The sequence below is a fragment of the Oncorhynchus nerka genome, linkage group LG24, assembly GCF_034236695.1.
Source record: "Oncorhynchus nerka isolate Pitt River linkage group LG24, Oner_Uvic_2.0, whole genome shotgun sequence".
In the NCBI taxonomy this organism is placed as follows: Eukaryota; Metazoa; Chordata; class Actinopteri; order Salmoniformes; family Salmonidae; genus Oncorhynchus; species Oncorhynchus nerka.
In genome coordinates, this window is record NC_088419.1 from 41368182 (window position 1) to 41381031 (window position 12850).

The window sequence follows — 12850 nt, forward strand, 5'->3', positions numbered from 1 at the left end:
CCACTCACACACACACACACACACACACACACATGTCCAGTTCTGTATCCATATGCAGATCTATTCAAATGTCCCTGTCTGATCCCTATAGCACACAGAGCCGTGTCTCTGTCTCTCTCTTCCTCTTCCGCCTCCTATTCCTGTCCCGATATAGCCTCCATAAAACTACATTATTATCCGATTAGCTTGTCTCTCTTCCAGGGTTTCTCATAAAGCCCTGTTATAGAGTTTGGAATGGAGCTTTTGGTGGAAAGACAATGAGATACACAGATGTACAGTACATCTGAATCCATTTGAATCGAGCACCGAGCGGAAACCACTGGTCTGACTTGACATACCTTTGGCGTCTTGGTGCATTTTCCGTTCCTGGCGTCCTTGATATAGGCGATGTCCAGGAGATCAGTGTCCTTTAAGAAACCAACAGAAATAGAAGAGTACGTTTCAGTCACATGTGGGTTCACTGACTGTAAGGTTGATTATGTACCGATAAAACATTATGATATACAATGGTATCACCCTTTATCAGCCACCCCAAAAATGCAATAAAAAGGATTAGTATAGCCCAACGTTGGGCTATAGCGTGAAATCGAATGCTACAACTGGATGAATCATGATGAAAGATAATGTTGTTGAAAGCCTGGACAGAGGATAAGTGCAGGCAAATATTTCCTAATATACCTTTCTGGTGGAGGAGCTTCAGCATGGAACAGGGTTGTGTGTGTGTGTGTGTGTGTGTGTGTGTGTGTGTGTGTGTGTGTGTGTGTGTGTGTGTGTGTGTGTGTGTGTGTGTGGTGCAACATTGATGAAGCAGCAACAGTCTGCTGAGGAACGGTCGTACCGTAGTTAGTTTCTGTCCACTCTATTAAGTATAACCTGTCTCCCATTTCCAGAACGGGATAGTCATAGCTTTATTTGCCTCATAAAATAGTCAATAAATCAAACTGTGTGTTACATCTCTCATAAAGCTGTGATTGAGAATAGCCTATGCTTAGACTTTAGGACAACACCTTCTTAGTCTAGAATATTTGGGGGAAAAAGCTTCTGTTCATAACTTTAACTTGTCTTAAATATTTTATGATAGGCCAGTAGGAGGACAGGTTATTGGCTATTTGGTTTTCAACCTCGCATGGTTGCGAGGGTTTTTCCCGGTCCGCATGTGTCATTTATTTCTTAATACACATACACTTTAGAAACATGACCATTTTTTAAAAATAAGCTAGACACAAGATAGTTAAGGAGCGTCTGTTATAAACATTTTTTTATAGGTTTAGGCTAGAGCAGAATGACCCAAACAGGATAGGCACCCTATTTCAGGTTTCACTCTCAACAAAATGTATTTATTTTTTAAATAGAAAAACAACAATAGTCAGATGTTATAATTCCACAAGAATGATTAAAGCACATCAGGAGACCATTTCGGATGTCTGAGAGTGTAGTTGCCCTTTAATTCAATTGGGCACCTGGCAAGAGTACATTTGGCTGGCGGCCTTTCTGTACTGTACAATGTAGGCCTGCAGTGTACACGATGTAATGGCAGAGTTTGCCCTCTCAATTGATACAAATCATCCTAAAATCACTCTGCCAGGCAGGCCTACTTTGCAGTCAACATTTAATTGGGAAGGTTTTTTGGGAAAGCCTTTAGAAATGTTTATTCAAACAGTGCATTATGACTGAACTGCACATCGCAAAGATTCAACCAAGACTTCGGACCAAACTTTTTCAATACCCAGTTGTTGCATTTATAGGTAAATATCACAAGTTGAAAGGTCTCTCTTAACTACACCACTGGCTACCGATGTCGTTACTCTGTGAGCTCCTCCCATGTGACAACCAGTGGAGAACTGCGCACTCTTGCTGCGATATTACACTCAAGGCACGCATGCGAATATTTCACGTGCTTGACCATTGTGTAGCCTGCTTCCTGCATTACTTCTCTATTGCAATACATCATTGGTACCTCCGCTACACTACTTTGATACAGTACGCATCAATGGGCATGCAGATCAGAGTATACGCAATGTCCACTGAACAAAAAGTGGGTATAGCCCCCACTACACCACTGTGCTAGAGCCTAATGGGCTCTCCACCGTGATTTCACAGTCTACGCACAAAGAGCTAAGGAGCCCCATTTCCATCGCGTTCCACTCATTCAACACACAAACCGCATAGAGAGCTTTGCAAACGAAGCTCCGTCAGATAGACTGTGTGGAGCGCTTAAGGCCCGTGCATCTGACAGAGAGAGAGAGAGGAACAATGTTATCTGACTGGACATTTTGCTCTGTTTTGGTGTAATTCTCCACTCTGTCTGGCCTACATTCCACTCCTGCCTTCTATACAGAACATATTTATTAAAATAGGCAAAGAGGAATCGGCAAATTACTCGGAATGTCACTTGTGTGCTGCCCTGCAGTGTGCTGCGAGACTCTGTTCTGCGCGGACCCCAGTCAAGTTCAAATAGGCTGAGCCAGATCCATACATAGAGAGAGTTAGGCCAACGAGCGGGAAAATTCCGTTTCTCCTCCATAGCCGTTTCTGAGTGATAATGAACGCTTCCGCGTCGTGCTGGTTATTTATGATAGTTTTCAGTGCCTATGAAGATGTCCAGTGAAAGAAGATGTGCGATTTGCTGACACCACAACGCCGCAAAGACTTGGACACTTTACGGCGAATGCTAATCAATAACAACGTCTGTTCAACTCCCAGGGAACTGTCAGAGGCAGGCATCAACAACATTTTCAAAAACAAAAGCTCTATATGGGCGCGAACATAGCAGACCTGGCCTAACTCTTTAGGAACACCTGCTCTTCCCATGACACAGACTGATGACAATCCAGATGACAGCTATGCTCCCTTATTGATGTCACCTGTTAAATCCACTTCTGTCAGTGTAGATGAAGGGGAGGAGACGGGTTAAATAAGGATTTTGAAGCCTTGAGACAATTGAGACGTGGATTGTGTACGTGTGCCATTCAGAGGGTGGATGGGCAAGACAAAAGATAGAAGTGCCTTTGAACGGGGTGTGGTATTCGGTGACAGGCGCACCGGTTTGAGTGTGTAGAACTGCAACGCTCTGGGGTTTTCACCCTCAGCGGTTTCCCAGGTGTGTCAAGAATGGTCCACCACCCAACTTGACACAACAGTGGGAAGCATTGGAGTCTACATGGGCCAGTATCCCTGTGGAAAACTTTCAACGCCTCGCACACACACGCACACTAAAACCACACACACGCACACTAAACCCATGCACACTAAACCCACACACACACACACACACACACACACACACACACACACACACACACAGGCGCACACACATGTACGCATGCACGCACACACACACACACACACACACACACACACACACACACACACACACACACACACACACACACACACACACACACACACACACACACACACACACCTTTAGAGTCCAATTGAGGCTGTTCATTTTTTAAAACTTTTTTTTTACTCCTTTTCCTCCCCATTTTCCTGGTATCTAATTGGTAGTTACATTCTTGTCTCATCGCTGCAACTCCTATACGGAGACGGGAGAGGTGAAGGTCGAGAGCCGTGCGTCCTCTGAAACACAACCCAGCCAAGCCGCACTGCTTCTTGACACAATGCCCGCTTAACCCGGAAGCCAGCCGCACCAATGTGTCGGAGGAAACACCGTACACCTGGCGACCGTGTCAGTTCGCACTGCGCCTGGCCCGCCACAGTAGTTTCTAGTGCGCGATGGGACAAGGACATCCCTGCAGGCCAAACCCTCCCCTAAACCGGACGACGCTGGGCCAATTATGCGCCACCCCATGGGTCTCTCAGTCGCGGCCAGCTGCGACAGAGCTTGGACTCAAACCCACAATCCAATTGAGGCTGTTCTGAGGGCAACTCAAAATTATGAAGGTGTTCCTTTATTTGTTATCTCAACCATACCCTAACCACTGCTCATCGTGTCGAGTGTTTCGTGTCCCAGTAAACTAGGGTTGGGCGATATATTACGATAGCATAGTCTACCGACAGTGATTGACAGCCCTCGTCAATGGTGATGTCATCGTGATGTGACAGATAATGGTTTAGCCCAGAGTCATATACACTGAGTGTACAAAACATAACAGAACAGTGTGTGTGTGTGTGTGTGTGTGTGTGTGTGTGTGTAGGGTAGTGGTTAGGAAACACACAGGGGATTCATTTGGAGAGGACACGGTTGTACTGTATGCGTGTCACCCAGCCTAGAAACACTAACACTCACTGTCTTACAATAACACACTGACGTGTGCAATTTGACCATGAGTAGGCTATAAATCTCCCCAGGTGGACTGAAATCCTGCCAAAAAGAGGATTCACACACTCACACAGACACAAACTCATCCGCACACACACACAGTGAAGATGTACCTGTAAGCTATCGACTCAACGGCTACTTCCCTCCTTCTCTCCTCACACAAACACAATTTTTTTTTTGTTACAAACAACACTTGCTTTGTATTGTGTATTTTTTCACAATTGTAAACATTGTGCTTGGCATCGTGAATAGACCAGACGCCAGTCTGGTAATAGTAACCTATCACTTAGGCCTACTGTGTTTAGAAATAAATGCTATTTGTCTTCTCTTCGATCGGTAACACCAATACTGGAGAGTATTCATTCCGCCTAACAGTCGCAAAATGTTTCTACTGGACAAATTCAGGTACTTCCCTCCCCATTTCGTTCCGCTTGCTTCTGTTGAAGAAGCGTTTTGCAACAGAACCGGCAGAATGAATACACTATGAGGGGTACACGCGCCAGTCAAGCTCACGACTTTATCCACAGGTTTCCCGCCTCTGGTTATTTGGTTTCTCCCATTTCGGGGTGTTTTCATTGTTTATTAGAAACGCTAATGTTAATATGCAAATGTTGTCTTTGTTTTGATGAACGTGTTAATTGTTGGTCATTGTTGTGTATATTGGGCAACAGTATTGACTTTCAAACATGTTATCACTGTTTAAATACAAAATACTTTATATTATACGCTAGGCTACCTGTTTAAAGGACAAGTTAACCTATTTGTAACTGTAAAGGAGTGTGTAACTGGCTGCAAGGAAGTCAGGCGCAGGAGAGCAGAAATGGGTAGCAAACGGAGCCCTTTATTGAGGCGAACAAAAACATGGTAGTCAGAAAACTAAACACACACGAGTTACAATAACTCGGGGGCAAACCAGCCTGGAGTACACATATAACAATTCCACACACAGACACGGGGGAAACAGAGGGTTATATGCAAGACGATTATTGAAGGAATGCAAACCAGGTGTGCGGGAATAAACAAGACAAAACAAATGGAAAATGAACGGTGGATCGGCGATGCCTAGAAGACCGGTGACGTCGACCGCCGAACGCCGCCCGAACAAGGGGAGGGACATGTTAATGTTAATTCATGTTAATTAAATGTTATAGAAGTGTTCAGAAATTGAAATTGTGTCATTTTTTACTTTATCCGCAATGTTTCATTCCATTTTGTTTTGACTTGAGCGATACTTCTCCGTGTGCGAGCGCGCACGTGCTTTCTTATTCCCATTGTGGTGACATAAAGCCTGCGCATGCACGCACACGGAACGTTGCCGATCAAGTTTGAAATGACACAATTTAACGTGAACAACATCTAAAGACCTGCATACTGAGAGCGTTGCCATTTCTAAAAGGACATATTTGGAGCCTTCGTTCTTGTTTTATCTGTGCAACTGCAACTGCAGAACGAGGAAGTATATCGCTGGTGGGGTAAGTTTCTCCAAACCAAGTGGGGGGGGGGGGGTTTAAAAAAAGTGAATTTGTCCTTTAAAGGAGTTAATGGTTTGTGCCAGGGTTATGCCGGTGCTCCTCATTCTAATAGGGCTGTTCGTGCAGGTAACATGTTATAGCACTCAAACTCTGGATCCAGTCTTCTCATCACCTGCACAGTTATGAACACCACTCACTGTTGCACTTGACCTCTGACTGTGTCTGAACTGTTGCTGTTCTAAAACCAACTAAATAATGTAGGCTTCCTGGTCTCTCGCTATTTCTCTCTCTCTACTTTTGATGTGGTTCTTTGTAGCTCACTTGGTAGAGCGTGGCACTTGTAACGCCAGGGTAGTGGGTTTGATTCCCGGGACCACCCATACTTAGCAAGCAAGTCTGTAAGTCGCTTTGGATAAAAGCGTCTGCTAAATGGCTTATATTATTAAACCATTCCGTTGTCTTCTCCACATGCCATCTGTACTTGTTGGACAGTGTTGTGCTAATGACATGGTGAGTAAGCGAGTGCACATGTTTGTGTATGTTAGCTCAGCTGGATGGCTGGAGGTCAATGGGGCAAACCATTACAGACCCAAGCCTTACTCTCAACGAAGCACATATCGCTCTCTCCATCTCTGCTCTCTCTCTCTATTTCTCTGCCTTTCCCTCCCCTCCCCTCCCCTCTCAGGCCTTGTTAGTGAAAGGAGGACATGAGATAGGAACCACATTATGATTTAAATATGCCTCTCCCCAACAGGGCTCTCACTAACCACATCTTAAATACCACTGCACCACCACTCCAAATGGAGGTCTAGACCGCACTTACAATCCATTATTGATACACTAGAGTCGGGCGAGGCCCTTTTCAGTTCCATGTTCCATTTTAGAGTTCCATGTTCCATGGAGGCAACAGAAGACCACACAGTCTTAGCTAGGCTGAAAGCATCGGGATGTTACTCAAAATGGGGGCACTGAAATATTCACAGTACATACTGTTGAGGCATTGAAGGCAGGCTGACATGGACAAGTGATTCAAATAACAGGTGCCCACACAATTAAATATACATTTTTGTGACTTAGAAGATGTTCTTATGCAAAGTGATTTACAATGAGCTCATTTAAGGTAGATAAAGCAACCACCAATTGAAAGTAAATCAAATCCCATAAAATCTAATCATGTATCCTTCCACACTACAAATAACCATGGAGATATTTCTTCGGGGTCAGAAATGACAATTGTGATTGGTGGAAAGCAGGGTACAGAAGTATCACAAGTCATTTTCTTTCACTGACCAACGTCACAAGAACGAGATGCAGCCGTCACAGAGTCCACGTAGCCTCAACTTTGGCCTCTCTGCACCAAGCCACTGCCAAGTCAAATGGCGAGAAGAGAGAGAAGGAGCGAAGGAAGGAGCCTACCTTTCTATCATCATCATTTTCTAAAATGGTGTCTGAAACGAGCTGTATTATGATTGTGTTAAACGCCCTCTGCGTCCCAAAATAGCACACTATTCCCTACATAGTGCACTACTTTTGACCAGAGCCCTCCACTCTACGGTTCCTGATTAAAAATAGTGCACATTTGTAGGGAATAGGGTGCCATTTGGGAGTCTGGACCTCCAGTCATAGCAGTCAACATTACATCAGGCTGATGATCCATGGGGTCACTCTTTCACTCTCAAAGAATGTGCAATGACTATTTCTCTCTCTCTCCCTCTCTCTCTCTCTCTCCCTATAGTGTAATACTTTTGATCAGGTTCCATAGGCATAAACAAATGACTGACACATGCAGAAACGACCAACCATAAACACAGTTTATTAGGTACACCACCCCGTTCACAAAAAAATTGATCGTTCCTACAGACGGTGTGTCACGTGGCTATATAAAGTAGGCAGACAGGCATCGAGGCATTCAGTTACTGTAACTGAACTTTGAGCGTGGTCCAGTATGATCGTCGGTGCCTGGCACGCCGGATCCAGTCTCTCAGAAACGGCCGTCCCTCCTGCGCACCAAGGTTTACCGAGAATGGTGCGACAAACAAAAAACATCCAGTCAGTGGCTGATGGCGAAAACAGCTCGTTGACGAGAGAGGTAGAATGAGAACGGCAAGAATCGTGCAAGCTACCAGATGGGCCACAAACAGACAAATAACGGCCAGTACAACAGTGGTGTGCAGAACGGCATCTCAGAATGCACAACTTGTCGGTCCTTGTCACAGAGCACCACACCGGGTTCCACTCCTATCAGCTAAAAACAAGAAGAAACTGCTTCAGTGGGCACACGATCACCAACACTGGACAATTGAGGAGTGGAAAACCAATGTCTGGTCCAACGAATCCCACTTCCTCTAGCGTCATGCTGATGGCAGAGTCGGGATTTGGCCCATCCTGCCTGATGTCAACAGTACAGGCTGTTGGCAGTGGTGTACTGGTGTAGGGAATGTTTTCCTGGCACACGTTACGTCCCCTGATACCAATTAAGCAATGACTGAATGCCATGCCTTCAAGAATTCAGGCTGTTCGGGAGGCAGGGGGGGTTCTGACCTGGAACTAGATGGATGTACCTAATAAACTGGCCGCTGAGGGAAGAGTTACAAGACAATGCAGATGTAATAGACATACCTGCTTTGCTTATATGGACATCTCCATATGAGGAGCACTAGAGGAGCTCTTTACTCTAGACTCCCTTAACAACGTTCGTTTCCTTTCACGGAGGTGATGGAGACATTCACCAGCCTCTTTTCTCCATCCTTCTCCCCCGTTCTCTCTCCCCCTCCTCTTTCTTATCACGCATTCTCTCCCCTCTCCTCCCCCTCCCCCTCAGATTCGATCAATTAGTGTGTGTTTGCGGGGGGGGGGGGGGGGTCAGAGTTCAACTTCCCATCCTGCCTGTAAAAACCTGCCTTTGAAGTGTCTTTAAGAGGACGGAGCTCCGCAGGACGGCCTCGTAGATCAGCAGGGCCCCAGGATGAAGCTCCACGGTGGGGCCCAGTGCCCTCGGGCACTACTGCAACACAAGGCTCTCCGCTCTGTGGATTAATGTTAAACTTTTCTTTTCGCAAACTACAATGGTAATTTAGCTGGTTGGTGCAACTTGTACACTGATTTTACAAGAATAAAAAAACATAATTATCTCTCTCCGCTTACGCTTGACTGGATCTGTCAAACAACTATTAATTTCTATTGGTCTTTTCACATAGATCTGTTCGGTCACTTATCAATCTATTCACACATTGAATTCACGTGGTTTCGTTCTTAAAAAATCGCACATCTGTTCCGTTTACATGTCTTGTCCACTCCAAAATGTCTGTCTCTGAGGATATTCATTTGTGCAACAATACAGCCAGGAGAGCCTATTAGAATCCCCAACACGTTCAGGAAGCCAGCAGGGCCAGCCAGAGAACCAGGAGAACTGAATGAACATGCTTAACCTGCACTGCCCTGAGGATAACACTCCTTGTGATTCCCTGTCTGTCTGTGTCCCTCTGTCTCTCTGTGTCTCCCTGCTTCTCACTTTGTCTCCCTGCTTCTCTGGGTGTGTGTCTCTGTGTTTCTTTGTCAATAAGAAAGCCAGTGATAATATATGAATTGCTTGAGATAACATATGTGTAGATGTGCTGCAGCGCAATCAAAATCGGACTATCTGGTATATTTTTTTTCCAAGGTGGATGGAGGGAGAGAGAGAGAATAAAGGAGTGAGAGATGGAGAGAGGTGACTGAGCATGCCAGGGGTGGAGAAAGGGAGAAAGAATAGAGAATGGAGAGGGAATAAAGGAATAGGAGTGAGAGATAGATAGAAGTGAGAGATAGGAGTGAGAGATGGAGAGAGGTAATCAAGCAAGCCAGGGATGGAGGAAGAGAGAAAAAAATAGAGGACGGAGAGGGAGAGAGAGTGGGGAGAGGGAGAGAGAGTGGGGGAGAGGGAGAGAGAGTGGGGGAGATGGAGAGAGAGTGGGGGAGAGGGAGAGAGAGTGGGGGAGATGGAGAGAGAGTGGGGGAGAGGGAGAGAGAGTGGGGGAGAGGGAGAGAGAGTGGGGGAGAGGGAGAGAGAGTGGGGAGATGGAGAGAGAGTGGGGAGAGGGAGAGAGAGTGGGGGAGAGAGTGGGGAGAGGGAGAGAGAGTGGGGAGAGGGAGAAAGGTAAGCACGTGAGTGAGGGAAGCGTTGCTGACTGCCACAGGGATAGCTAGCAGCATGGTTGACAGCTCCCAGGTTACAAACCGATGTGCGCTCTGCAGGGTTCCTACCAGGGGAGGGTGTGTGCTTGGGGTACGGAAATGGGGATTGAGTGAGAGCCTTGGGGTGGTGGGATGGGGGAAGAGTTTGAGGGTAGGGGAGAGTGAGAGTGAGGGAGATGGGGAGATTGAATGATTGCTTTACAGGGAAAGAGGAGGAATGATAACAATTTCTTCTGATTTACTGCAGAGTAGATAGCGGAGATGGATTCATCTCTTCAGGGTTTGGAAGAATAATACTTTAGTTTGATTAAGACAGGACAGATATCAGAATGTTAGCCCATAGAGTGTTGTCAATTCCAACAGTTTCCATTTCACTTAGAAAACTGTGTGACTCTTAAATCACCCAGGGGGCCAAATAGGGCTTTCCTCAGCGCTGACAGGCTAGGCAGACATGCTAGCTCCATACAGTATTAAATAACAGGGTCTATATTGGGCTCTAAAGATACAACTGTCTGTCTGTCTATCTATCTGTCCTTTCCAAAAATACACGGACAAGATGTATTCTGGGACAGTCTCCAAACTAGAGGGGCAGCCAGTGGAAAGTCCCCTCGCTGAGAAAGGAACCAACACTGACCTGAGAAAGGAACCAATACTGACTACACCATTACTGACCTGAGAAAAGAACCAATACTGACCTGAGAAAGGAACCAATACTGACTACACCATTACTGACCTGAGAAAGAAACCAATACTGACCTGCGAAAGGAACCAATACTGACCTGAGAAAGGAACCAATACTGACCTGCAAAAGGAACCATTACTGACCTGAGAAAGGAACCAATACTGACCTGAGAAAGGAACCAATACTGACTACACCATTACTGACCTGAGAAAGGAACCATTACTGACCTGAGAAAGGAACCATTACTGACCTGAGAAAGGAACCATTACTGACCTGAGAAAGGAACCATTACTGACCTGAGAAAGGAACCATTACTGACCTGAGAAAGGAACCAATACTGACTACACCAATACTGACCTGAGAAAGGAACCAATACTGACCTGAGAAAGGAACCAATACTGACAACACCATTACTGACCTGAGAAAGGAACCATTACTGACCTGAGAAAGGAACCAATACTGACCTGAGAAAGGAACCAATACTGACCTGAGAAAGGAACCATTACTGACCTGAGAAAGGAACCAATACTGACAACACCATTACTGACCTGAGAAAGGAACCAATACTGGCCTGAGAAAGGAACCAATTCTGACCTGAGAAAGGAACCAATACTGACAACACCATTACTGACCTGAGAAAGGAACCAATACTGACCTGCGAAAGGAACCATTACTGACCTGAGAAAGGAACCAATACTGACTACACCAATACTGACCTGAGAAAGGAACCAATACTGACTACACCATTACTGACCTGAGAAAGGAACCAATACTGACCTGAGAAAGGAACCATTACTGACATGAGAAAGGAACCGATACTGACTGCACCAATAGTGACCTGAGAAAGGAACCAATACTGACTGCACCAATAGTGACCTGAGAAAGGAACCATTACTGACCTGAGAAAGGAACCAATACTGACCTGAGAAAGGAACCATTACTGACCTGAGAAAGGAACCAATAGTGACCTGAGAAAGGAACCAATAGTGACCTGAGAAAGGAACCAATAGTGACCTGAGAAAGGAACCAATAGTGACCTGAGAAAGGAACCAATAGTGACCTGAGAAAGGAACCAATAGTGACCTGAGAAAGGAACCAATAGTGACCTGAGAAATGAACCAATACTGACTGCACCAATAGTGACCTGAGAAAGCTCACATACTGCTACCTGCCTACGGCTGCCTACGGTGGCCTTTCTCAATAGCATGGCTATGTTCACTGAGTCTGTACATAGTCAAAGCTTTCCTTAAATTTGGATCAGTCACAGTGGTCAGGTATTCTGCCACTGTGTACTCTCTGTTTAGGGCCAAATAGCATTTCAGCTTGCTTTGTTTTTGGTTAATTCTTTCCAATGTGTCTAGTAATTATCTTTTAGTTTTCTCATGATTTGGATGGGTCTAATTGTGTTCTAGTCCTGGGGCTCTATGGGGTGTGTTTGTGTTTGTGAACAGAGCCCCAGGACCAGCTGGCTGAGGGGACTTCTCTCCAGGTTCATCTCTCTGTAGGTGATGGCTTTGTTATGGAAGGTTTGGGAATTGCTTCCTTTTAGGCGGTTGTCGAATTTAATGGCTCTTTTCTGGATTTTGATAATTGACGGGTATCGTCCCAATTCTGCTCTGCATAGAATATGTGGTGTGTTACATTGTACACTGAGGATATTTTCTGTAGAATTCTCTCTCTCTCTGCTTCAAACTAGGGGAGACAGAGGCAACTCAGACTAGTGGAGAGAGAGGCAGCTCAAACTAGGGGAGAGAGAGGCAGCTCAGACTAGGGGAGAGAGAGGCAGTTTGCTGCTGTCCTGTCCAGGGACATCAGGAGAGGAGAGGGATGGGTGGGTCTGATGGGGGAGGGAATGGAGCATTGGGGGAGGATAAATGTAGATGAGGGAAAAAGGGGAAGAGGGGGAGGGAGAAGATTGCAGGGGACAGTGGAGAAAGGGGGAGTGCTAGGTAAAGAAAGGAGAGGAATGAGGGAGGGGAGTATGGGGGAGACTGATGGTGGCGGCCGAGGGATGGAAGGTGAGGGAGAATGGTGAGGCCACACACATCAAATCTACGAGAATGACCTGAGGGAGCTTTGTTTTACACACACATGCTCACACTGCTTTTCACAGATAGCAGAGGTGAGAGGAACGACGGAGGAAATCTGCTTCCCTCAGCCCTCCATCCTCCCCTGCAGTCTCTAGGCTCCTTCTCTTTCTACCATCCCTCTCTCTCATCTCTGGTTCTCTGCCTGCCT

The 12850-nt window shown here is 45.8% G+C and overlaps 1 protein-coding gene across 3 annotated transcripts in view; it reads right to left on the minus strand.

Annotated features, from left to right (window-relative positions):
• The window catches only part of LOC115107503 (1-phosphatidylinositol 4,5-bisphosphate phosphodiesterase beta-1-like), a 256669-nt gene that overhangs the window by 212431 nt on the left and 31388 nt on the right, over positions 1 to 12850 (minus strand). For all 3 annotated transcript variants that reach the window (XR_010460892.1, XM_065008903.1, XM_065008904.1), the window contains exon 3: positions 339 to 407. Coding sequence is in view for 2 of the 3 variants with exons in the window: in XM_065008903.1 (XP_064864975.1) it covers positions 339 to 407 (69 nt within the window). In the remaining variant the exon portion in view is untranslated. The remainder of the gene's footprint in view (positions 1 to 338; positions 408 to 12850) is intronic.